Source organism: Muntiacus reevesi, chromosome 3, assembly GCF_963930625.1.
Source record: "Muntiacus reevesi chromosome 3, mMunRee1.1, whole genome shotgun sequence".
NCBI classification, from domain to species: domain Eukaryota; kingdom Metazoa; phylum Chordata; class Mammalia; order Artiodactyla; family Cervidae; genus Muntiacus; species Muntiacus reevesi.
Window position 1 is genome coordinate 104,964,044 of NC_089251.1, and position 27,691 is coordinate 104,991,734.

At 45.3% G+C, this 27,691-nt stretch overlaps 1 protein-coding gene across 1 annotated transcript in view; it reads left to right on the plus strand.

Annotated features, from left to right (window-relative positions):
* Positions 1 to 3,697: 3,697 nt before the first annotated feature.
* Positions 3,698 to 27,691, plus strand: part of MICOS10 (mitochondrial contact site and cristae organizing system subunit 10) — a 33,472-nt gene continuing 9,478 nt past the window's right edge. Inside the window, exon 1 of the mRNA XM_065927489.1 lies at positions 3,698 to 3,828. Within this exon, the coding sequence (XP_065783561.1) occupies positions 3,765 to 3,828 (64 nt within the window). The 5' untranslated portion in view covers positions 3,698 to 3,764. The remainder of the gene's footprint in view (positions 3,829 to 27,691) is intronic.

Here is a 27,691-nt window from a genome sequence, read left to right on the forward strand (position 1 = left end):
CACGTTTTAAAAGAGAAAGTGGGGAGGACAGCACCTGGGCTTTGGAACCAAATGAGGAAGCTACTTAGTAGCTGTTCTGACTTTGAATGTATTACAGAAGGGGCAAAAGGATACAAGACCCCTCTTGGTGGTGGTGGTTTAGTTGCTAAGTAGGGTGTAGGACTCTTTACACACCATGGACTATATAGCCTGCCAGGCTCCTCGGTCCATGGGATTCTCCAGGCAAGAATACTGGAGTGGTTTGCCATTTCCTTCTCCAGCAAGACCCTTCTTAGAGAAAGAATATATGAAACAAAAAGTGCAAATCGCCCTTTAAGAAAGGAATTAGTCTTTAATTGAAGGGGAACTGAAAAAAAAATACTGGAATATAAAAGACTTTTATTTATGCAGGTGCTGTGCTATAAAATATTTTAGTTTGTGTTGTTAATGAAACTGGATTTACAGCCTAGTAAACCAAACAAAGAGCTTATGTTTGGTTGATTAAGCAGTTGAGGTTAAAATTTACTTAACTGACTTTTTTGTCACGTTTTTTCTGTTCAATGTAAAAAGGTATTGGCTCTCTTAATGTGAAATTGCTCTAGTACAAGTCTGTCTTTACCAATTTGAAAGGCAAACTTCTATCTTTGTGAAATTTGCTCTATACAACTGGGAGAAGTTCTAATGATGGTGATAATAGCTTGTACAAAGAGTTCCAATTAGGAACCAAGCAATTCTTTAGGCAGTTTGTAGTTGCTAAAATATTTTGACATGACATTATCATCCTTTGATGACTTATTTTGTGATACAAAAACATATTTCAGAGTCATGTGGAATTTTCCCAGCTTGAACCCTGAAGCCTTGGTCATTTTTCCAAGGTGATCTGGCTTCTTTAAATAGAGAATGGTATCTAGAAGCCAAGATCTAGGCTTGCTTATTGCTACTGGTGTATCATTGTTTTTAGGCCCTCTCAGCAGTCAGGATTGGGAAACACACAGGATCAGGAAACACACACACACACTTTTATATCTATCTGTATTTTAAAAACATATTTATTCTGATGTGTCTGGTCTTAGCTGCGGCACACGAGATCTCGGTTGCGGTGTGTGGGTTCTTCAGTCGCGGCACAAGGGCTTAGTTGCCCCACGGCAAGTGGGATCTTAGTCCCCCAACCAGGAATGCTTGCACTGGAAGAACAATTCTTAACCACTGGACCACTCTATCTCTATTAAATACCACGAATTCATACTGATACTCTCAGTTCCAATCCAACAGCAAAAAAACCTTTTCAAGCTTTTTCCATGTTTGTAACTCTCTCCTCCAGCATTGAGAAATCTATTTTTAATCATTTTGAGTATAACTAAATTTATACTGAGTGTATTGCTGAGGTTTTTTTGTAGTGATGTTTCTAAAAAATTTTTTTCCCACTTGTTTTGGTCTTTTCTTCTCCAAAAACTATAAAAACTCCAGAGTCTTCATTTATTTTATTCATTCAACCAACATCTATTCATCAAACAAACACTATGTGTCACATAAGGTTCTAGGGCTGGGGATACAGCAGTGAGCAAAGCATCATATTGGGATAGGAACCGTGGAAAGAGAATAACAGATAAAAACTAGGAAAAAGCTGGGATCTGAACCCAGACAGCCTGGCTCCAGAACTCATGCTCTACCATCTGCCTCTGATTGCTTTCGTAATTTGCTCTCTGCCTTCTACAAAAGTTTACAACCCTCTTGAATCCAATAAAAACGCATCTGTCAGTTTCTACATCTACACAATGCAGAGCCTTGTGCATCTTCCACGTCACCTAACATCTCTGAGACTCAGTTTCCAAACCTTTGAAAACAAAGATACTAAAATCACCTGCTGTGAGGATAAATGAAATTACATGAGTTGCCTGGTACTATCTGAGACACGTCACAGGGATGTGATGAAGTAAATTTTCTTCTTCTTTAACACAAATGCTGCACTATAAAGTTTTCCCCAGAACAGAGACTCTGTTTTCTCTAACCGAATCAATCATTTATATATTCATTCTTAATCCATTCAAAAAGCAGTTATTGAAAATCAGTATACACTAGGCTCTCTGCTGGTCGTCAGGGATATAGAAATGGCACAGGCCCCATTCTCAAGGAGCTCACAGTTACTTCCAAGAGTCACACAAACAATTACCACACAATCTGATATGCTGCTCAGATGAGGACTGGATGGAGGGAGGTCATGGAAGAAGGCTTCCTGAAAGAACGGGCTCTGTCTCAGCAAGGACTACTAAAACAGTTCTGCTGTTAACGATGCTAAGAACAAATGGATAAGTAAATGGGTGAATGAATTCAATTCAGTTCAAAAAATATTTCTTAGAAGATCCTAGTGTCCAAGGCCTTGTGCTCTGAACTGGGAGTGTGCAGATGGGCAAGGGGTGGCTCAGGCCTTTAAGGAGCTTCTAGTTTTACTGCAGATACAAGTATCCATAAACAGGTGTTTCAGTACAATGCAGAGACCCCACGGGTCAGGTGAGCTGCTGCCGCTGTAGGAGGTGGAGGAGGCTCCCGGCTGCATTCGTGGATGAAGGGGGTCTCTAGGTTCTATCAGTGCAGGTTTCCTAAAATGAACTCACTGAAGCCTGAACATAACCAGTAGGTGAATAGGGGTCACGGACAGCTTCCAATCAGAGGAATGAAAATGAAAAGTGTTAGTCACCGGGTCGTCGTGTCTGACTCTGCGATCCCATGGACTGTGTGGCCCGCCAGACTCCTCTGTCCATGCAATTCTCCAGGCAAGGATATTGGGAGTAGGTAGCCATTCCCTTCTCCAGGGGATCTTCCCGACCCAGAGATCCAACCTGGGTCTCTCCCACTGCAGGCGGATTCTTTACCACCTGAACCACCAGGGAAGCCCCATAAGACGAACAAAAGGGTCAAATCTGTATTTGTTGGTAGGCTAGAGGATGCAAAAGGCAAGGCAAAACTAAACGACACCGGCAAAGAGGCTGAATTTATGGATAGGAAGGTTGATCAGGACACAGAATTTAGCAATGCCTGCGATTACTTAGGGAGAATATGTAAAGAGGTAAAGATGAACCAACACTCCAAGCAGCTGGACGAGAGGAAGCAACCGGCAACGGCCCTCTGAAGAGAGAGTTAGAGGAGATTTAGCGGAGACTGGTGTCCTGGGAGCCAAATGAATAAGGAGAAGGCAGCGACAAGGAGGATCAAGAGCGAGAAAGCGGCTGCCTTCAATGCCGTACAGAGGTCACAGGCGTCCCCCTGGTTTGGCAGTGTGACCTGTGTCGGGGCAATTTCTGTGGTAAGAGGTGAGGGCGGGAGCTCCACGGCAGTAAGTGAGGGAACGCGGGAGGAGGAAAACGCCAAGGAGAGGCGACGGATGAAGAGACCCTAGCGCGGTGCCCTCACCGCCCTGGGGAATTTCCAAGGCCAGAGTCGGGAGCTGGTGTGGCGAAAGGATCCTTCCCAGACAGGGCTCTGGACGCCACCTAGGAAGCCTGTCTGCCTCGCAACCCTTAGGTAGGCGCAGCTCCAAGGTCAGGGTCACCTCAGGCCTCGCCACCCGTCACCTTGACGACCAATTGAAAAAAAGACCATAAAAAATCCCGGAAAGAACGGAAGTAGTCAAATCATCTCGCGATATCTGGTGCGCCGGCGCCGCCGGCCTTCCGGGCCTGGGACAGGCGGCCGGCTATCGCGAGACTTGCCGGGGGCGAGGGGGAGGGGCTCTGAGCGCGGGGCCCGACGGTCCGGAAAGCTGGAGCGGCTGCTGCTGGCGGGGGAACATGTCGGAGTCAGAGCTCGGCCGGAAGTGGGACCGGTGTTTGGCGGACGCCGTCGTGAAGATAGGTGAGGGGCTCCTCGTCGTGTCCGGCGGGCTCCGCCGGGAGCCGAGTCGTCGGCACGGGGGCCCGCTGACTGGGAGGTTGGAGGAGAAGCCCCGTGAGAGGTCCACTCGGGGGGTGAGAGGTCAGGCCGTCCGACCTGTTCCAGCCACTCAGGCCGGGGCTCGGGGCCCCCCGGGGGCCCAGGTCACTTGGGCGGGCCGGGGGACACGGGCCGCAGGAGCCTGGGGGGCTGCCCGAAGTGGGAGGGCTGCAGCTGCGGCAGCCCCGGAGAAGTGGGGCTCGCGTCGGCAGGCGGCCGGAGAGCTGCGGGGCTCTGCGAGTGGAAGCGGCGTGCACAGGGGCCAGGGGCTGGGGGTTCTCCCTGGGGTCACGGCTCTCTGAGGCCACGTTGCTCCCCTGCTGAATCAAAAGTGTCTGCCGAGAAGGTCATCTGCAAGCCTTTTATAGATTGTGCCAGGCCTCACGTGGGTCGCTGCCATTCCCGACTTGGAACCCGATTTATCAGCCTCGGAGTAGTTTGAGGCCTGAAATCGGGGACACTAGTGCTGTTCATCTGGAAGGAGAATCGACTTTGAAAGTTAAGAAGCTGATTGGCCCCTTTTGAGTCCGTCGTGTCACTCCTGTAGCCTTTTAACATGCGCTCCGTGACGACACAGACTGAAGTCAGTGCTCGGAGGGGGAGTTCAGTTCAGGCGCTCAGTCGTGTCCTACTCTCTGCAACCCCATGGACTGCAGCACGCCAGGCCTCCCTGTCCTTCACAAACTCCTGGAGTTTACTCAAACTCCCGTTCATCCAGTCAGTGATGCCATCCAACCATCTCATCCTCTGTCGTCCCCTTCTCTTGCCTTCAGTCTTGCCCAGCATCAGGGTCTTTTCCAATGAGTTGGTTCTTCGCATCAGGTGGCCAAAGTATTGCAGCTTCAGCTTCAGTGTCAGTCCTTCCAATGAATATTCAGGACCGATTTCCTTTAGGATGGACTGGTTGGGACTTGGAACCTGATTTATCAGCCTCGGAGTAGTTTGAGGCCTGAAAGCGGAGACGTTAGTGCTGGTCATCTGGAAGGAGAATTGACTTGGAAAGTTAAGAGGCCGATCGGTCTCTTTTCAGCCTGTTGTGTCCCCCGTTGTAGCCTTTTAACATGTGCTCTGTGACGACACAGACTGTGAAGTCAGTGCTCTGAGGGGAGAGAGAAACTGTTTTACTAAGTGCCAGACTCTGTGCTCAGTGTGCAGGTTAAGTGAAGGAGTTTGATCAGGGCCTGGTGGTGGTTTAGTTGCTCAGTCGTGTCTGACTCTTTGTGACCTGGTGGACTGTAGCCTCCCAGGCTCCTCTGTCCATGGGATTTCCCGGGCACGAACACTGGAGTGGGTTGCCATGCCCTCCTCCAGGGGGTTTTCCTGACCGAGGGATCAAACCCGGGTCTTTTGCATTACAGGCAGATTCTTTACCGACCGAGCTGTGAGGGAAGCCCATTGGTCAGGGCTTAATCAATGGCAAAGTTGGGAATTTAACCCAGGTATTTTAGCTTCATGTCCCATGCTTTTCTTCAATACTCTTATTACCTGAATTTGGTATTTTAGTATGAAAAGAAAGTCTTGAAGAGTATTTAAGAAGATTTAGGATTGTGCTCTTGAATGAATATATTGGAAAAGAAATAAAACTGTAAGCAGGGATGTTTTCTGGTTTATTCACTGTTGTAGCTTCAGCCCACAGAAGAGTGCTTAATAAAAAATGTTGAGAATGAGTCAGTAAGTGAATTTATCGCAGCTTTCAGTTCACCATTTACCAGCTGTGTGATTTGGGGCAAGTTATTTAACCTCTCTGTGCCTTCTTCCTAATTTTTATTGAGTAAATTGGCCATAATCCTCAGAGTTGTTTTGAGGATTAAATGCATGAGTTTATGTAGAGGCTTAACTGTGAAATGGGGATTAAGAGACAGATTTACCTAAAAGGATACTGGATGTTGAAGGACAGAAAAGCATACAAGATATTTGTGCAATGCCCGGCACTTACTAGGTAGTCAGTAAACAGCGATAGTAATAATTGTTGATGTTAGTATCCTGCCACTGATGATCAGGCTTCTCAGGTGGCTCAGTGGTAAAGAATTTGCCTGCCGACTTAGGAGACACAGGAGACATGGGTTCGATCACTGGGTTGGGAAGATCCCCTGGAGGAGGAAATGGCAGTCCACTCCAGTATTCTTGCCTGCAGAATCCGATGGACAAAGGAGCCTGGCGGGCTGCAGTCCGTGGAGTCGCAGAGTCGACCTGACTGAGCGACTGAGCGTGCGCATGCACACACACTGATGATCACCTGAGGCGGTGAGTGGTGTGTGTCATTCGTGAGTGGGACATTGGAGGGGGTGGGGGCATACACAGGTGGAATAATTAAATGAAGCATGAAGTGACACTCAGCTGTGTCCGAGTCTTTGTGACCCCATGCACTATACAGTTCGTGGAATTCTCCAGGCCAGAATTCTGGAGTGGGTAGCCTTTCCCTTCTCAAGATGGATCTTCCCAACCCGGGGATCGAACCCATGTCTCCCGTGTAGCAGGCGGATTCTTTACCAGTTGAGCCACAAGGGAAGCCCAAATGAAGCATGGTGAAAATTAAAATGAGTTATTCCAATTCTTTGCTATAGAGCTATTATTATAAATCAAGTAAGTGCAGTGGTAGGTTGGGAGAAATGAGCCTTTAGCAGAGCTTTGGATAATGACCTGGATGGTTAGGGAGAGCGGAAGAACTTGAGCAAAGGCTGTTTAAACTTTTATGGAGGAGGAAACTGAGGCGCGGAGAGGTTAAGTGGCTAGAAGTGAGGAGCTGGGATTAGTGCTCAGGCCTTCCGATTTCAGCACCCACTCCTCCCTAAAGAAGGCTAACTTGAGTGGAGTCAGAATTGTGAAATATCTTAGAGAGATTCTGCTTTTTCTTGAAGCTTTTTGAGTTGCCTTTGGCGTTTTCACCTGCATTCTGCATATTCACCACCTCTGTCTTAAAAATCTGTTACTTTCTGCTCCCAGGGCTCAGCAAGTGGAGGCTGGTGGGGGATCATGAACTGGTTAACACATACGTACTGAGCTGTGGGCCAGCCAGTGGGCAAATAGAGAAGCAGAAGGCATTTTACTGCCCTTAACAGGGAACTGATGTGATGTAAATGGAATTTTGGTATGATTGTGCTGGCAGTGTTTTATACAGAACAGATCAGGAGTAGAGAAGGCTGTGAATGTGAAGTGAAAAGTCTGAACTGTTAGACTACAAAGGAGTGTGTATATTTGAGAAACTTCACAAACTTTACCCCCCATTTATGGAATGGAGATAGTAACACCCACCTCCTAGGCCAGCACAGTGCCAGGCACATACCAGGAAGTGAATAAACGCTGTTTTCTTTATCTTCTCTCCAACTAGGTTAACTTTGTCACATTCCGTTTCTTATAATAAAGATGACCCCAAGGTTAGAACTTGGTTCAGCGGTGATGTCATTGATCAGAAATTGGAAGTAAACCAGGAGGGGTGCATGTGCACCTCATTCCACTCAGTTACATCTGGGACTTAGTAACTGATCGTGTGAGGTGGCAGGAGAGAGACTGTAGGGAGAAGAAAAGCTCATAATTTTGGTGTTTTTTCTGCTTTCATGGTTGGATTTGTTTGAGAATGGTAATGAGGTTGAGAAGAGGTTTTTTTGTTTTTTTTTTTTTTTTTTAAGATTTTACTTGTGTATTTTTGGCTGCGCGGGGTCTTTACTGCTACGCGGGCTGCCCTCTAGTTGCGGTGTGCGGGTCTCCTCCTGCAGTGGTTTTTCCTGCGGAGCTGGGCTCTAGGGCGTGCGGGCGTCAGTCGTTTCGCGCGTGGGCTCCGGCTCCAGAGCGCAGGCGCAATATTTGTGGCGCACGCGCTGAGTTGCTCTGCGGCAGGTGGGGGTCGTCCTGGATCAGGGATCGAACCGACGCCTCCTGCACTGGCAGGCGGACTCTACCACTGAGCCCCCAAGGGAAGCCCCGCGAAGGGGTTTTTAATTTTTCGGGAGAAGCTGAGTTCAGATTTTGAGGAGATATCCCTTAAGTAATGGACTTCGAGGAAGAATATATGAGAAATGCAGGGTGGAAGTGTAATTCTGGGAGGCTTCCGTCTAAGAGGATTGAGACTGTGGGATGAACGCTCTTCCGTCATGAGTGTTTTAGTTCTTATTCCTATAGGCAATGAGATTATAGAACTCTTGAAACCTCTCTGGCTGCCTGCTTTTCTGGTGCTTAAAAATGGAGATGGAAACTCAGGGAATGGCAGCCTGCCATAAGATAGAGGTTTGGTCGAAGACGTAGGTAGGGAAGAGGGGCCAAGGCAGGCTTTCAGCTGCGTGTGGATAATTTCATATTTTCTGGCTTGAAAGAGACAAAAGGGAAGTCCAGGTGAGTGGCCAGTTCCCTTGGTGCGCACTGCTGATGGGCACCTTCTACCTAAGTATTTTCAGTCTTTCCCCGCTGGTTTGCTGAAAAATGAATGTTTTATTATTATTTTAAAAAATTGAGTTTGTTTTTTTTTTTTGCCATGAACTGTTGTTGGTTTTATCTGTTTTTTATTGGAGTATAATTACTTGACAATGCTGTATTCCCTTCTGCTTTACAGCGAAGCGATGCAGCTATACGGTACTTACATCCCCTCCCTCCCCCAGCCCCACCCGCCGGGTCCCCGCGGAGCCCCCAGCGAGCCCCGTGCGCTGTGCCCCGGGTTCCCACTGGCTGTTCTACACAGGCTAGAGTGAAGAAGGACTCTTTCCCTTGCTCACATGCAGCCTGGATACTGTACAGCTGAGATAAAGAGCTCTCGGAAGCGTGTACTTTAGGCACAGGTTTTAAAACTGTTCTTCAAGGATTTACTCTGAAGCTTGAGTAATGTTCTCATGTAAATTGTCCTATAGGAAGAGCTACATTTATTTATAAATACCCCCTCCCTTACCTATCATAGGGAAAGAAATTTTATTTCTCCCATATTCTGGATTTAAAATACCTATTTATTTCTGTTTAACAGTAGTACGTGGGGTAGAAATTTTCTAATACGGTTTTACCTGGTGTATTGAGCCTATTAAATCAAGGAAACAAAACACACACCTCCCTGTAAGAGGCACAATCGGCCATCGCTCATTGCACAGGTGTTTGTCTTCTTTCTCACTCCTTCCTTTTCCTTGCTCCCTCCCACATTTCTACCTTTCCCTTTGGCCTCCGTTCTTAGTTCTTATTCCTGCTACTGCCACACGTATGCATTGTCTAGTTTTTCTATACGGTGAGGTTAATTTTTTTTTAAAAAACCTTTCTAGCATTTAAGAAGTTCCTAGGTATCCTATTTATTCTCCATCACATCGCTATTTTTTGTTAACAGCTCATGTCACCACCTGAAGTTTGCAGTCTGTTTCTTTTCTGGGTTGCCCCCCACCCTCGAGTGTAGAATGAGAGTCAGAGACTCTTTTGTCACTGTTGACCCCCAGCCTCTGGCACGCAGGAGGCGTGCGATAATTACTGTTAAATGAACGAGAGGCATTGCCGAAAGTTTTGTAGGCTGTATATTCTCTGCCCATACTTGCTACCCAGTGTGTTTATTCACGTGGGCTTGTACTCTTGGAACTTTTACCAACTTTTAAAATTTCACATGGGCATGTAAATTAGTGTCAGTAATCTTAATAATAAAGTAGTATTAGAAATATTTGGGACTAGTCAGCACAGAAACGTAAACCAGAGAGGACTTTTTTATTTAAACAAGGAGAGGGTGGTGTTGGTGTAAGTGGTAGTGCCAAAACCTTATTGCAGGAAATGAAAAGGGAGTGAAGAATATTACATTTTATGAATAGCATGTTCCGTTAGTTTTATGTGAATGCATCATTAATAGTTTTTGCTAGTTTTATGGATTTATTTTTAAGTTTTATCAGGTTTATTGAATGCTCTGGATTTCTTCGGCACTTGCCTCACAGGCTGTGCCATTTGTTTTTCTTGCACATTCTAAATAGTTAAGTCTGTGTGCGCCCTCATGAATAAGATAGCCATTTTGCTGGTGAGACTGGTGGGCATGTATAGTGCTCACCTCAGAGTCCTGGTAGTTCTGGGACAGGGCTGACGCCCTCACCTTGTGCTTGTCACTCTGGACTGGACAGGAGGTTCTGTTTTCTCTTTCCCAGTGAAAGTGAGATTCTAGGAGATGAGAAAAATCAGGGTTATGACCCTTATGGAGGTCCTTCCTTGCAAGTTGAGAATTTCTAAGCCCTGAAAGTGTAAGTCACGGAAGCTTTGTCATTGCCTTCAGAATCCTGTTACAGCTCACTCTTGAGTGCAGAAGGCCTGCGGAGGCAGACTGTGACCTCGTGACCACGTTGATGTCCGTGTGACAGAGGCCAGGGCCCCAGATTCGCTGGGAGACGCTCTGAGGGAAGTCTCCTTCTGGCACTCGTGATGAATTTGGAGGCCAGGCTCCTCTGTCCGTGGGATTTCTCAAGCAAGAATACTGGAGTGGGTTGCCATTTCCTTCTCCAGGGGATCTTCCTGACCCAGGGATTGAACCTGGGTCTTCTGCATTACAGGCAGATTCTTTACCATCTGAACCCCATTTGGAAGCCTGCAGAATCCTTAACCTGCCTTGAAAAGCTGTTGAATTGGCTGTGGTTCCTCCTCCGCCTCATTTCACCCCACTGTGAGACCAGAGTAAGGAATATCTAGTATCTGATCCACATATGGGCTGGGAAATTCAAAAGAGAGGAAAGAGATGTCATGGTTGGCAAAGGGGTTTCCCAACACCATGACCTTCCTGAAATAGGCTGCTCTTGGAGGCTGGGTGTGTTGAGCATAAGGAAGAATGCGAGCCGTGGACATTTATAAGCAGCCGCTAGAATGTATTCCTTTTAATGGACTGTGATAGCCTTCACATTTCCTTTTCTGTTGCCTGATTTTTTTCGTTAGAAACAGAAGCACCATTGGGGCCTCCCCATGCCTTAGCTTCCTCAGGTATAAAGAGGTAGTCGTCACAGTCGGGATGGAATGAGATAGTCTTTATAGAGCGCTTGGTCCGTTACTTGCACTTGGTGAATACTCGCTGCAGGCCTTGAATGAAGGCTAGCAATCCTAAGTTAAGGGAATGAACACATTTGCTCTGAGTGTGAACACTGCGGGTAGAATGGAAGTCTGACAATCGGTATTTCAGTTTATAAACATTATAGTAATTATTAATGTGTATGTCCCCAAACAGTTTAATACCAGGCTGAGGGATGTGAAAAGCAGGTGGTGGCATTGGAGTCCAGTCTTAGAGGATGTGTCGGTGTTCAGTGGGCTGATGGGTGGAGGTCTGTGTTTCAGGCCTCAGAAGCTGCCCAGGGAAAGCCCCAGAGGAGAGAGGGACTGGCTCCCCCCGGGAATGATGATAACGACTACCCTTTACTGAGCGCTTAGTGCGGCCCACGCACTGTGATAAGCCTGTAACGTTACCTCATTTAATCTTCATAATGTTGTGAGGTGTTTTCCCCCAATTTTTTTTATTGTGATGAAATACATATAATGAGATTAGCCATCTAATGGGACAGGTAAATTAGGAGTTTGAGATGGACATATATACACATTACTATGTATAGCATAAACAACAAGATTCTACTGTATGGCACAGGGAAATATATTCACTATCTTGTAATAATCTATAATGGAAAAAAACCTGAACACACACACTGTGTATGAAACTGAATCACTTTGCTGTGTACCTGAAACTAACACATTGTCAGTCAACGGTCCTTCAATAAAAAACATTAAACAATTTTAATTTAAATGCGAAGCTCGAGGTTGACCATTTAAGCATCTAGTGCACGATTAGATGGTATGAAACAGGCTCACAGTGTGGTGCAGTCAGGACTGCCTTCTGTCTCCATAATGCTTCATCCTGTGAGACTGAAACTCTGCCTGGGTAACAGTAGCTCTCCGCTCGCACGCCCAGCCCCTGGCAGCCAGCACTCTCTTTTCTGTCTCTGTGATTTTGACTGCTCCTAACTACCTCATGTAACCAGAATCTGACCGTATTTGTCTTTTAGAGATTGGCTTACTTTGTGTTAAGGGCTTCCCTGATGGATCAGATGGTAAAGAATCTGCCTACAATGTGGGAGACCCAGGTTCAGTCCCTGGGTTGGGAAGATCCCGTGGAGAAGGGAATGTCTTCTATCGTCTCCAGTATTCTTGCCGGGAGAATTCCACGGAAAGAGAGGAGCCTGCCAGGCTCCTGCCAGAGAGTGAGAAAGCTGGCTCAAAGCTCAACATTCAGAAAACTAAGATCATGGAATTCAGTTCCATCACTTCATGGCAAATAGGGAAAAAAATGGAAACAGTGGTAGATTTTATTTTCTTGAGCTCCAGAATCACTCTTGATGATGACTGCAGCCACGAAATTAAAAGACCCTTGCTCCTTGGAAGGAAAGCAATGACCAACCTAGACAGCATATTAAAAAGCAGAGACACCACTTTGCCTAAAAGGTCCGTCTAGTCAACGCTATGGTTTTTCCAGTGGTCATGTATGGATGTGAGAGTTGGACTATAAAGAAAGCTGAGCCTTGAAGAATTGGGTGCTTTTGAACTGTGGTGTTGGAGAAGACTATTGAGAGTCATTTGGACTGCAAGGAGATCCAACCAGTCAAACCTAAAGGAAATCAACCCTGAATATTCATTAAAAGGACTGAGGCTGAAGCTGAAGCTCCAGTACTTTGGCCACGTGATGCAAAGAGCTGTTGGAAAAGACCCTCATGCTGGGAAAGATGGAAGGCAAAAGGAGAAAGGGGCAGCAGAGGATGAGATGGTTGGATAACGTCACCAACTCAATGAAGATGAATCTGAGCAAACTTGAGATGGTGACGGACAGGGAAGCCTGGTGCGCTGTAGTCCATGGGGTCTCAAAGTGTCGGGCACGCCTTGGTGACTGAACAACAGCGGCAGTTCTTTTTGACTTGTTTGAGGATCTGCCGCACTGTCTTCCACAGTGACCGTAGCATTTTATTTTCTCGGCAACACTGCACACGAGTCCCAGTTTCTTCACATCCTCAGCGATGTAGCCATCATAATCAGTGTAATGTAGTATCTTGTTGTAACTTTGATTTGCATTTATCTAATTAATAATTAGTGATGTGAGTGCATCTTTTCATATGGTTGTTGGCCACTTGTGTATCTTTGGAGAGATGTCTGTTCAAGTCTTTTGTCCATCTTTAAATTGTTTTTGTTGCACGTAGGATTTCTCTGTATGTTCTTATATTAATCCCGCATCAGATCTATGATTGGCAGGTATTTTCTCCTGTGTATGTGGGATGCCTTTTGCCTCTGCTATTATCTTTTGGTACACAGAATTAAAACATTTTTATGATGTCCAGTTTGTCAGTTTTTGTTGACTGCTTTTGGTGTCTGAGCAGCAAAAAAACCCCTCTATTTTTCTTCCACTCTCACACTCACAGTTCTTCTAATGTCGGATGTATGGGTATTCCACACCAGGCTATTGTCTGACACTAACTGGGTGTTCTGTAACACAATTCAATTTTGACACTAACAAGACAGCACAGACCCTGCAGGCTCAGGGCTTAGTCCCCTGAGAGTCTCACTTCAGATGCCAGTCACAAGTCCAGCTTGTTCCCGGTGCTTCTGGCTGGCTGTGAATCAGAGGTTCCTGTGCTTCCCTCCTTCAGTTCAGTTCAGTTCAGTCGCTCAGTCGTGTGTGACTCTTTGCGACCCCATGAATAGCAGCATGCCAGGCCTCCCTGTCCATCACCAACTCCCAGAGCCTGCCCAAACTCATGTCCGTTGAGTCGGTGATGCCATCCAGCCATCTCATCCTCTGTCGTCCCCTTCTCCTCCTGCCCTCAATCCCTCCGAGCATCAGGGTCTTTTCCAGTGAGTCAGCTCTTGACATGAGGTGGCCAAAGTACTGGAGTTTCAGCTTCAGCATCAGTCCTTCCAATGAACACCCAGGACTGATCTCCTTTAGGATGGACTGGTTGGATCTCCAGCTTCCCTCCTAATGGTCAATAATTTGTTATAGTGACTCACAGAACTCGGGAAAACCATTTACTTACTAGGCTTCCCTCATAGCTCAGGTGGTGAGGATCTGCCTGCAATGCAGGAGACCCGGGTTCGATTCTTGGATGGGGAAGATCCCCTGGAGAAGGAAATGGCAACCCACTCCAGTATTCTTGTCTGGAAAATCACATGGCCAGAGGAGCCTGGTGGGCTACAGTCCATGGGGTCACAAGAGTTGGACACAACTTAGCGACTGAACCACCACCACTAGATTACCAGTTTATTACCAAGTTTACTAAAGAGTATGAATGAACAGCCAGATGAAGAGATACATTTGGTGAGGTCTCGAAGTGTCCCAAGCCCTGGAGTTTCTGTTTCTATCGAGTTGGGTGTTCCTCCCTCCTAGATGTATTCACCATCCTGGAAGCTTTTAGAACCCCATACTTTTTGGGTTTTTCAGAAGCTTCATCACGAAGCCATGATTAATCATGAACTCAGTCTCCAACCCCCCTTCCCTTGGAGGCTGGGGATGGGGCTGAAAATTCCAAGGGTGGCTTGGTCTCTCTAGTGGTCAGCCCTCATCTTGAAGCCATTCAGGAGCCCACCAAGAGTTGCCTCATATAGCCGAAGAACCCAGGAAGTTCTAAGCAATCTCGGAACTCTCTGCCAGAAACTGGAGGCGTAGACCAATATATTTTTTTTTTTTCTGTGATTTCATATCCAGGAAATCATTGCCACATCCATTGTTGTGACACTTTTGTCCTTTGTATTTTTTTGCATGTGGATATCCAGTTTTCCTAGGACTGTTTGTTGAAAAGACAGGCCTTTCCCCACTGAATGGTTTTGGTACCCTTGTCAAAAATCTTTTGACCATTTATGTTGTTGTTGTGGTCTATAGCCCTTCAGGCTTCTCTGTCCATGGAATTTTCCAGGCAGGTATACTGGAGTGGGTTGCCATTTCCTACTCAGGGGATCTTCCTGATTGAGCCCACGTCTCCTGCATCCCCTGCATTGGCAGATGGATCCTTTTACCACTGGGTCACCTGGGAAGCCTTGGCCATGTGTGCAGGGGTTTATTTCTAGGCTTCTAGTCCATTGCTCTGTCTGTCTTTATGCCAGTCCTGCACTGGGTGGGTGGTGGTTTTGTTTTGTTTTTACTGTGGTGTTTGACTTGGGGGATCTTAGTTCCTGGACCAGAGGTTGAATCCAGGCCCATCAGTGAAAGTGCTAAATCCTGACCACTGGACTTCTAGGGAATTCCCAGTACTGTGCTGTTTTTATAACTAACTTTGTAGTAGGGCTTCCCAGGTAGCTCAGTTGGTAAAGAATCCACCTGCAATGGAGGAGACCCCAGGTCAAATCCTGGGTCAGGAATTTCCCCTGGAGAAGGGATAGGCTACCCACTCCAGTATTCTTGAACTTCCCTCATGGCTCAGACGGTAAAGAATCGGCATGCAGTGCGGGATACCTGGGTTCAATCCCTGGGTTGGGAAGATCCGCTGGAGGAGGGCATGGCAACCCACTCCAGTATTCTTGCCTGGAGAATCCCCATGGACAGAGGCTGGTGGGCTATAGTCCACCGGGTCGCAAGAGTCGGACACAACTGAGTGTCTAAGTACAGCACAACACAGCTTTGTAGTAAGTTTTGAAATCAGAAAATATATCTCCTGGTTTGTTCTTTTTCAAGATTATTTTGGCTATTCAGGGTCCCTTGAGATTCCATATGAATTTTAGGATGGGTTTTCTGTTTCTGTAGAAAATGTTGAATGTTTACTTTCAGAAAGAACTCTGCAGTAGCACGAGGAGAGTGAATTGGAAAGGGCCAGACTGAGGGCAGGGGATGGGTTAGTATACTATTGCAAAGTCATGTCAGAAGTGGAGTGATTAGAGGTTGGAGGCGCTCAGGTCTAAGATGAGGGCAGGAGTGGAATGGGGCAGATGTAATGGTGACAGTGTAGCAGAAATGTTTACAGAACTTGATGTGGAGGTTCATGAGCCGGAGTTGTCAGGGGTGACGTCAGATCTTCGTAAGTGGAGAACGGAATTGTGGTTGACAATTAGGAGAGGCAGGAGGGGAGCGAGCCCAAGTAACATTTTGCAGTAAATTAGCTCCTGATATGTCTTAGATTTGCCTCTGGTTATATGCAACTCAGTCAACAGAGACAGGAGTTACTGCTGTGTCATTGTTCATCTTCATGAAAAGGAAGGTTTTGGCCTTGTTCCTTCCTTGCTAAGAAAGTATTTAGGACAGTAAATGGGTTAGCAGCTGAGCTGCCTTAGAATTAATCAGCAGTTTTGTGTGTTCATCTGATAATCAAGTAAAAATGTAGCTAAGTTGATTGTTTAAGACCGTTTTAATGTTAAAAAATCTTATATGGAAAGAGGCCATTGGACAGTCATGGAAAAAGAAAGCAGACCGTTGTTTTTCTTTAAGTATCAGCTCATCTGGTAAATGTGGGTCACCTCGAAGTATTGGTAGCCCACCAAAAGTGCCCTTTGGTGGCCTGGTTTGCAAGCTGATCCCTCTCCATTTCATGGAGTGATGTCAGTTAGGCTAAACTAAAACACTCCAAAGGCTTTTGATTGTTCATAGGTTTGGGTTTCAAATTAGTACATGTTAATTGTTGAATTTGTAGTCGTATTTTGTTTGTTATATGTATTTCTAAACAGTGTTTGGAAGCAGGAATCCTTTTTCCATCTGCGGCAGCAGTGTGAACAATGGAACGTTGTGATCTTGCTAGAGGAGAATTTTCTGTTAGTATTGTAGAATAATGTAATTAGGCCCTATATGGAACTCGAAAACAGATTTGAATTTTTGTTTTGGCTATGGTTTTATGCTTTCCTAAAATGTGGCCTGAAACACTTTATTAGTAAATATGCTGAATTGCTTTTTCTGGCAAGTGCATTTCAGTATTGAATCCAAGTAAAAATACAAATATTTACTTATAAAAGTTGTTTGGTGTGGTAATAATTTTACCATGGCCATTGACCCACTAGTGAAATGTTAGGGCATTACTAGATTGGATCCTGGTTATTTAAAGGCCAGGTGAGGGGAGAAGAGAGGAAGCTGACATTAACTGAGTACCTGTTATGTGCCACCAGACTTGGCCTGCCATTATATTATCCTGTTTTTACTCTCCTAGCAATTCAGTGAGGAAGTTTATGTTATCTCTTGTTCCAGCAAGAAAAATAATGCTCAAAGGTACTTGTAGAAATTGAGAGGTTCATTCAGAAATCCATATGAAAATGTAAACAACCCAAAACAAAGCAGAGAGATGTCTTATTTTGGCCATGCCAGGTGGCATATGAGATCAGGGACTGAACCTGTGCCCCCTGCAGAGAACATGGGGAGTCTTAACCACTGGAGAGCCGGGAAAGTTCCCAAAGCGATTTTTAAAGAGAAACAGTTGGAAGACTAACATCACCTGATATCAAGACTTACTGTAAGTCTTCAGTAAGCTAGATGGTGTGGTGTTGGAGAAAGGGATGCACACATAATCAGTGAGATCAGCTGGTGTCTAGGAGTAGACCCGTAGGTGTGTGGTCAGTTCATTTTGTATTTGTTTTTGGTTGTGCTGGGTCTCTGTTGCTGCACGCGCGCTTTCTCTAGTTGGGGCGCATGGGCTTAGTTGCTCCAAGGCACGTGGAATCTTCCTGGACTGGCGGATTCTTCACCCCTGAGCCACCAGGGAAGCCTGGTCAATTCATTCTTGACAAAGATGCCAAGGCAGTTTAATGGGAAAAGTAAAATCTTTTCAACAGATTGTGCTAGAGTAGCTGTGCATCCATATACAGGGAGAAAATGTACCTCATTATCATACATAAAAATTAACTCAAAGATCACAAAGCTAAAACTAGATAATTCTAAAAGAAAGCCTAGGAGAAAAATCTTTGTGACCTTGAATTCAAAAAATTTTCTTTAAAAAATTTTTCTTAGGTCACAGAAAGCAAAATCACAAAGAAAAAAATTATATGCTGACTGATCAAAATTTTAAACTTGCTCTTTGAAAGACACCATTAAGAGAATAAAAAAGTTGATTGTTTCCAGAATAAATAAAGAATTCTTAAATTTCATCATAGCAGTAAGAAGACAGTTCATTTAAGAAAATTGGTAAAATATTTGAAAAGATTCTTCACAAAAGTAGTTATACTAATGGCAAAAAAAAATGAAAAGATGTTAACATCAATGGTATGGGATGTGCAAATTAAAATCATAGTGAGATACCACTATACACTGATTAAAATAGTTTAGAAGACTGATAACATTAAAGGTTGACTAAGATATGGAGCAGCTGGAATTCTTGTGTACTGTTGATGGGTAGGTGTAATGGCAAAGTCATTTTGTAAAACTGGGAGTTTCTCATAAAGTTAAACATATCATCCACTCATTCTACTCCTGGGTATTTATTTACTCGGGAGAGATGAAAACATGTTCACAAAAAGTATTGTATATGGATGTTCATAGCAGCTTTATTCATCAAAACCCCAATTGGAAAGAACCCAGATGTCCATCAACAGGCGAATGGATTAGCAAACGTGAACCATCCATGGAATGGACTAGTCACTAATAAAAAGGAACGTGCATACAAAACCATGTATACAAAAACATATATACATTTCAAAATCTTTATGTTGAGTGAAATTACCTAGACACAAAAGAGTAGGTATTGCATGACTCCATTTCTATATAAAATTCTAGAAGATACAAAGCAGTCTGCAATGACAGAGTAGGTAAGTGGAGAAGGGTAGAGAGGATGGACTGCAGAGGGTCACGAGGAAGCGGGGGTGATAACAGCACTCTGCTTCTTGATTATGGTGGTAGTTCCCTGTGTGTGTGTGTATACATCTTCCAAACTCATTGAGTTTTACACTTTAAAAGGGTGCAGTTTATTCTACATAAATACACCAAAAAGTTACTTAAAACCAAAAAAGAAAAGAAAAGTGAAATGAAAGCAAAAAGATGAAATATACTCAGTGTTTGTGCAGATATAAGCAACCAGACCCTTCCGACTCAGCTTTGGGAGTGTGAATCGGTGTGAACACGGGAAACTGGCAGTGTCTCCCGGTGCGGCCTGTGTGCGTCTTAGGACAGAGCGGCCCCAGGCCTGGGTGTGAGCCCGGCAGACAGGCGTACATGTGCTCACCAGGTGCGTACACTGGAGCGCTCATAGAGCGTGACTTCATGACAGCACCCCCCGGAGACTGCCCAGCGCCCATCGCAGAATGGGTGAGCGAGCTGTGACACTGTGTAACTGAATGCTGCACAGTGATGACGAACAAGCTGTAGCCGTTCACAGCTAGTGGGGGCAGAGCACATGCTGTCGGACTCCGCTTATGTAAGTTTAACACCAGGCAGAACTGCAGTGTGCTTTGAGAAGTCAGAATCTGGTTATCCTCAGATGGGAAGTTTTGACTAGGAGAACCCAAGGCAGACTTGCGGGGGTGTTGGTTAGCTTTTGTTTCTTGCTCTGGTTGCTGGTAACATGGTGTGTTTACTGTGAAAATGCATTGAGTGGCACACTTCACTGTACAGCTTCTTGTGTATGTGTGTTATAGTTCATGAAGCGTTTAAACAGACATGTACTGTCACAGAAAGTGTCCTGATAGTCATAAAGTGAGAAACGTAAATTTTAGTACATCTTGTGTGAGAAATGACCCCACTTATATACATGGAGTGATAAACAGTAAACTTAATCCAGATTACCTCTTGCGAATAATAATGATGCTTGGTGGGGAGAATCATTAACTTTGTTGTACTTACGCTAAGTCGCTTCAGTCGTGTCTCTCTGTGACCCTATGGACCATAGCCTGCCAGGCTTCAGTGCTTGGGATTCTGCAGGCAAGAATACTGGAGTCACTTGCCATCCCCTCCTCCAGGGATCATAATGTAAGCAAATAAACAATGAGAACAGTTTCTGTTCAAAACATTATTTACTGAGCTGAGTTGGTTCCTGTAGTTGAGGATTATGAATTTGTTGTTCAGTTGCTCAATCATGCCTCTGACTCTTTGAGACCCCATGAACCACAGCATGCCAGGCTTCCCAGTCTTTTACTGTCTCCCAGAGTTTGCACAAACTCACGTCCGTTGAGTCGGTGATGCCATCCAACCACCTCATTCTCTGTTTTCCTCTTCTCCCACTTTGAGTCTTTCCCAGCATCAGGGTCTTTTCAAATGAGTCAGCTCTTCACATCAGGTGCCCAGAGTATTGGAGTTTCAGCTTCAGCATCAGTCTGTCCAATGAATATTCAGTAATCTTTAAATAAATATGTTAAGTCTAGTTTTGTATTTAATAGAGTAGTTTAAAGTGAAACTCTCTAAGCTTCTCACTAACTTTGAAATTACGTTCAGTTCAGTCTAGTCCAGTCGCTCAGTCGTATCCGACTCTTTGTGACCCCATGGACTGCAGCACGCCAGGCTTCCCTGTCCATCACCAACTCCCAGAGCCTACTCAGACTCATGCCATCCCCTTGGTGATGCCCTTCAGCCATGCCTATCAGTGACGTTTCTCCTTGATTGACAGGTTAATGGGCTTTGCTCTTGGTGGATGTGACATCCCATTGTTGCTTTCCTTGGTTGGCCCCCCTTGAATAACTTCCGTAAATCCACAGACTTCTAGAACCATCGATTATTAGAGCTGGTAGGAACTTTAGGAGTTCCTTTGGTCTAGTGTTTTGTTTTGTTTTTCATTTTTACTTATTTATTTTTGACTGTGCTGGACCTTTGTTGCTGTGAGGGCTTTTTCCCTAGTGGTGGCGCCCGGGCTTCTCAGCGCGGGGGCTGCTCTTGCTGTGGAGCAGGGGTCCGGGGCGCCAGGGCTTCCGCAGTTGCGGTTCCCGGGCTCCAGGGCACGTGCTCGGCGGCGGCGGCGCACAGGCTTCGTTGTGCCTCAGTTCCCCCGACCGTCAAGTGAACCCGCGCCCCCTGCATTACGAGGCGGATTCTTAACCTCTGGGCCACCGGGGAGGTCCTGAGAAATGAAGTGCTTTTTAGATGGCGTGATAGAGACAAGAAATAAAGGATAAATAAAGAAACACAGGATAAAGAAAGAGTGCTCGTTTTGGCAGCGCGCACACTAATGATGCAGAGATTAGCATCACCCCTGGGTAAGGATGGCACACAAATTCATGACGCGTTCCTTGTTTTAAAAGAGGGGGAGGTACAAATTAGTGGGAAAAAAGGAGAAGAAGATGGGATATGAGCACATGGTCAGTCTGAACGGATGACGGGGGAGCGAGGGCAGGGGCGGGGCTCCCAGCATGGCCCAGGCGCCTGTTTAAAGTGAGAGCCCACCACCGAGCTCCTGCAACTGTGTATCTTCAGGTAGAATTTTAAAGCTCTCTGCTTAATAGTTAGCTGTGTATATGGGAGGAATTGAAATGCATCTCATCACTTTTTACTTCAGTTTGCTTTATCCAACCTAAACCTGTATTAGATTGCTTTGGATAATTTGTAATTATTGTAACACTGACATAATTGTTGATGGATTTGTAGATCTACTTTACTTTGGCAAATGTTTATGAGTTACAACAAATGTTTCTGATTGTTTGTCAGAACCTGCACATATAAAGTGCTCGAAATTCCTGTTTGATAGATAGATTTTAAATGATTAACTGAAGCAAATGATTTGAGCAGCATAATTCACTTTTTACTAGGAAGATAGTCCTAAGAAAGCTGCTAGTTTCTTGGCATCATTTCAGGTGCCTAAATTGAAGTTAACGAGTTGTAGGAATTTTTGTTTTAACCATTTCAGCCTAAGCCTGTGTGTGAGCTCACAGTATCCCTCTAATTAGAAGTAAAAACACAGGACGTTACTGCTCCACTCTTATGTTGTCCTGACATTAGAATAAATGCTACTAATCGTATGCTTTCCCAGAGGAGATTGGCTGTGACCATTGAAAGAAACCCCAGCGTTTTTCCCCTTGTTCCAGCTGCAACTTGAAATTCATTTTATTTCAGCTCATATCTTTTGGAAGACTTATTTTCTTCACTCAGTATATGAAAGCTAAAATTTTCATTTCTTAATATATGCAAGTCCAGTGATTTGGAGAGGTTTATTTATGGAGCTTTGTAGAACACTGATGTCTTTAAGACAGATGGGTGGTGGTGTTCAGTCACTGAGTCACGTCTGACTCTGCGACCCCATGGGCTGCAGCACGCCAGGCCTCCCTGTCCATCACCAGCTCCCCGAGTTTACCCAAACTCATGTCTATGGAATTGGTGATGGCATTCAACCATCTCATCCTCTGTCGTCCCCTTCTCCTCCCGCCTTCAATCTTGCCCAGCATCAGGGTCTTTTCCAATGAGTCAGTTCTTCACATCAGGTGGCCAAAGTATTGGCCAAAGTCAGTTCTTCACATCAGGTGGCCAAGGCGAGTCCTTCCAATGAATATTCAGGGCTGATTTCCTTTAGGATGGACTGGTTGAATCTCCTTGCAGTCCAAGGGACTCTCAAGAGTCTTCTCCAACACCACAGTTCAAAAGCATCAATTCTTCAGCGCTCAGCTTTCTTTATAGTCAAGATCCTTAGTTTCCATCAAAGACTGTCTTTGTATCTCCTGCCTCACATGTGGTAATTTGGCAGCCAGGAGCTCCTCGAGGTCTTCTTCTCTTGTCACCTCTCCCACTCCCTTCTCTGACCCTCCGGGTGGTTGGGTACCCTGCTCAGTGCCTCTGGCTAGGCCCAGACCTCAGATCCTCTCTTCTCTGCCATCTGCATGGAAAATACGACCCTGCGTACTTCGGTCTCTCCTCAGCACCCGGCTCCCCTTTGTGTATTCCACGCTGAGCAGAAACAGCACCTGCTGTTTCCTTATTGTACCTTGTACTTTGAGTTTCTAATTATCAGTTGATTCCGACACTAGACTGTGGACTTAGTGTGAAAGCCTGTTTCCTGGGGCCTCGCCTAGTGCCTGGCACACAGTGGGTGCTCAGTTTGTGTAATGAAAGACAAGCCCACGAGGAATGTTGGCTCGGATGAATTTTGGAAAGTTGTTTCATTTCCTTTGGTAAGTCATGATGATTATAATGGTTTTCATGTCTCTGAGGAGGCCACACTGGTGGCAGAGGAATGTGTCAACTGAAGACCAGGTCTCGAGTCAAATGGCCTGGGTTCCAATCCCAGACATGTGACCCGAGACACGTTACTTCACCTTTCTGTGTCTCAGTTTCCCAGTCTGTAAAATGGGGCTAATAAGAGAAGCTTATTAAATGTGAAGGTTGAATGCGATGATTGAATCCTGAAGTCTAAGTGCTTAGCAAATACTCTTCACTTTATTGTTGCATTTGTATAAATCAAGTTATATTCTAGCTTTATTAAGGGAATTTTGTATTAAAAGGTTATTTGATGACTTTTAAATAGCACCAGTGTTTTTATAATTATCCAGGTAGAAGTTCTCTGCATTTTCTTTGACAGCCTTCCCCACTGCACCCCCCCAAAACCCCAGATGCACATACACACACTTAATCAGTTGTTAAATCATGTAAATTTTGCCAGCAAAATGTCTCTTCCTTTCCAAGTAATCCTGCACACCTTAGTCGGATGACTCTTCCTAAAGCATAGCGTCAGTCATGTTTTGCCTTTTTAAAAACTCTCCAGGGAAGCCCCAGCCTATTGAATTAAGTGCTGTGCAGACTCCTTGGCCCCCCTCCCGGTGCTTCAGAGGCTCCGTTCCTCTCCAGCCTTATCTCCTGCTCCCAGGGACGCGCCTTGTGCTTCGAGTGACGGCCCCACCCCCGTTTCCCCGGCTCGAGCCCTGCTTTTCTGCAGCCACTGGATTGGGGGGTGTCCCCCCGTCTCAGCTCTAGCTGTTGAAAGTCTACCATTTAAGGCAACTGAAATGCCACCTCTTTCTTGAAGAGTAAAAACAACAGCTTCTCAGCTGCACATGTTCCCGCCTTCCTGTCCACCCGTGGCACTGTCCCTTTCTGAAAGGCAAGATGCGCTGTTGTTCAGCTTTCTGGGTACCCCACTTGTTGCTCGTGCCTGAGCCAAGCTCGCCAGGGAAGAGACTGTCTTATTTCTTACTCTTGTTGAACCCAGTATTCTTTTATTTATTTATTTTAATTGGAGGTTAACTACTTTACAATATTATAGTGGTTTTGCCATACATTGACATGTATCCGCCACGGGTATACCTGTGTTCCCCATCCTGACCTCCCTCCCCATCCCATCCCTCGGGGTCGTCCCAGTGCACCAGCCCTGAGCGCCCTGTCTCATGCATCGAACCTGAACTGGAGATCTGTTTCACATATGGTCATATACATGTTTCAGTGCTATTCTCTCAGATCATCCCTCCCTCGCCTTCTCCCACAGAGTCCAAAAGTCTGTTCTTTATATCTGTGTGTCTTTTGCTGTCTCGCATATAGGGTCATCGTTACCATCTTTCTAAATTCCATATATATGTGTTAGTACACTGTATTGGTGTTTTTCTTTCTGACTTCCTTCGCGCTGTGTAATAGGTTCCAGTTTCATCCACCTTGTTAGAACTGACTCAAATGCACTATTTTTAATAGCTGAGTAATATTCCATGGTGTATATGTACCACAGCTTCCTTATCCATTCGTCTGCTGATGGGCATCTAGGCTGCTTCCATGTCCTGGCTATTATAAACAGTGCTGCAATGAACATTGGGGTGCACGTGTCTCTTTCAGATCTGGTTTCCTCGGTGTGTATGCCCAGAAGTGGGATTGCTGGGTCATATGGCAGTTCTATTTCCAGTTTTTTAAGAAATCTCCACACTGTTCTCCATAGTGGCTGTACTAGTTTGCATTCCCACCAACAGTGTAAGAGGGTTCCTTTTTCTCCACACCCTCTCCAGCATTTATTGTTTGTAGACTTTTGGATAGCAGCCATCCTGACCGGTGTGAGATGGTACCTCATTGTGGTTTTGATTTGCATTTCTCTGATAATGAGTGATGTGGAGCATCTTTTCATGTGTTTGTTAGCCATCTGTATGTCTTCTTTGGAGAAATGTCTGTTTAGTTCTTTGGCCCATTTTTTGATTGAGAACCCAGGGTTCTTGCCCTTTAGTGCTCAGTAAGTATTTGTTCTTGAAATGCTTTTTGTGGGAGAAGAACACATTTATAATTACTGTGTGTGATGTACTGTTCTTCCAAGCTTTTTACACATTTTATGTTGTTTCATCCTTGTTCTTTCTTCCCCAGTTAGAGATAGGCACTGGTAGTATTTCTATTTTCAATACAAAGAAGCTGTTGCCTAGAGAGGGTATTTAATTTGTCCAAGGAAGGGAGACACCACTAACCAGTATTCTCAATCCTGTTTAACCTGTCTTAGCCCCAAATCTACATAACACTATAGCTAAAATGTAACCACTGTGTATCCACTTCCCACTTTTTGAAAAATAAGCACTACATACTCCAAGAAAAAAGAAATTTATCCCTAGAACTGAGGATAGTCTCAGAGGCCTTTGGGACAATATCAAATGCACCATATGTGAATTGTAGGGGTCCCAGAAGAAGAAGAGAAAAAGAAAGCGTATGAGAAATTTTTTGAAGAGATTATATTTGAAAATTTCCCCAATGTGGAAAAGAAAACAGTTGATCAAGTCCAAGAGGTGCAAAGAGTCCCATACAGAATAAAACCAAGGAGAAACAAGCCAAGATATATACTCATCAAACTAACAAAGACCAAACACAAGGAAAGAACCTAGAGGGGTGGGGTGGGGAAGGAGATGGGAGAGGGGTTCAGGAGGGAGGGGATATGTGTGTTCCTATGGCTGATTCCTGTCGAGGTTTGACAGAAAACAGCAAAATTCTGTAAAGCGATTATCCTTCAATAAAAAAAAATTAATTTTGAAAAACTAAAAAAAGTGCTAATAAATATAGGTTAAGTAAATGTATAAGGAAAAGAAACTGTTGGTTCTTGTTTCTCTGTTGCTTTTTCATTTGAGTCAAGAAGGAAACCACGGAACAGCTATGGCGATGTATGCACAGGGTGTGCTGACGCCTTGGTTTTCTATTTACTTTCTCAAGGATGAGACGCCGGTTACTGAGGTTGAGGAGGAGGGGCTGGGGGTGTAGGGAGGGAAGGCACGTTCCTCTCCAGGCAGTGCCCAGAAGGAAGCCCCTCCCAGCTTGACTTGTGGCCTGTTTCTCCTTGATTCTGAGTAATTTGGGGGGGTTGTTATCACTCTTGATAAATCGGACATCTGGGTTTCTGTTGTTTTCTTGAGGGATTGAAGACTCACAAAGTCATAAATTACCCATGCAAAGTGCTACAATCCAGAGAAACCCTTTGTTGTCCTATGTAACAATAGACTAGTTTCCCTGCAGCCCTTCTGACCGACCCCTCCCTGAGGTTTTCTCCGCGGGTAGAAGAGCGCCGCGGCCCTGGAGTCGCGCAGCCTGGTCTGCATTCTCTGTCTTAGTTGTGTTTTCTCGGGCAGCTCGCTTCACCCCCTTCTGTACATTGTTTCCCTTCTGTAAGTCAGGATCGTGATGCACCTCATAGGTGGTTCTGTGGGTCAAATGAAATAATACATGGGAACGCTGGTACGTCGGTGCCTGCTGCTGCTGCTGCTAAGTCGCTTCAGTCGTGTCCGACTCTGTGCGACCCCATAGACAGCAGCCCACCAGGCTCCTCCGTCCCTGGGATTCTCCAGGCAAGAACACTGGAGTGGATTGCCATTTCCTTCTCCAATGCATGCATGCGTGCTAAGTTGCTTCAGTCGTGTCCGACTCTCTGCGACCCTATGGACAGCAGCCCACCAGGCTCCTCCGTCCACAGGATTCTCTAGGCACGAGTACTGGAGTGGGCTGCCATTTCCTTCTCCAACGCCAGTGCCTGCCACTCTGTAAGTGTTAGTACCTCGGAAGTGTTTGTCGCTCAGTTGTGTCCCACTCTCTGCAACCCCGTGGCCTGTAGCCCACCAGGCTCCTCTGTCCATGCAGCTCTCCAGGCAGGAATACTGGAGTGAGTTGCCATGCCCTTCTGCAGGGGAACTTCCTTACCCAGGGATTGAACTTGGGTCTCCTGCATTGCAGGCAGGTTCTTTACCGTCTGAGCCACCAGGGAACCCCAAAGCACCCCTTCCCCGCAATACATGGCATCTACAGTCCATGGGGTCACAAAAGAGTCAGACACGACTTAGTGACTAAACAACAGCAGTGGCGTCTTTGATTGTGTTTTTTGAAAAACTTAGTAATTCTGCATTTTCTTCAATGTCCCTTTAAAAATTAGTCATCAGAGCTGCTTATTTTCCCGCATCCCCTGCCCGCATGTGAATAAACTATATTTCAGTAAAACGTATACAGCCATGTTTCTTTTGTGCGTCCTTGAAAAGCCACACAGCTGTCGGAATTCTGAAAGCCGGATCGTGTGCTATATGCTCTCATTTTAAAGGACCCTTGTCGCGAGTTGACTTTTCTGGAAGCAGCACACCAGTACGGTAATGGCTTCCACATTTACCTTCCCTGTCTCCTCCTTTTGACCGACTGCTTTACTTGTTCTGATCGGAATCCTGGTAATTGATGTCCACCCTGGAAATTCCTACAGATGTTTCAGCCTCTGTGTAGTCTGAGAGGCACAGGGAGGTTAAGGTCTTCTGAAATAGCCACCTTCTTAGCCTGTTTCCTGCACACCCTGCGGCAGTGTTGACTTGTGAGAAGCTGATTAACACAGACCACATTTACCATCTCTGGACCGTGGGTCTGGCACACTTTCTGGGTTAATTCACATGACTTGGCATTTACACATGGACACCTGGGACAATCTGTCTTTGCCTCAAAGGATTAAGTAACACAGTTTGGAGTTGACTTAAAACTATTTTTTTTCCTCTCATAAATTGGGCCCTGAGCATCTTTCATAAATCAGGAATGTTTCTTGGAAATGTAATT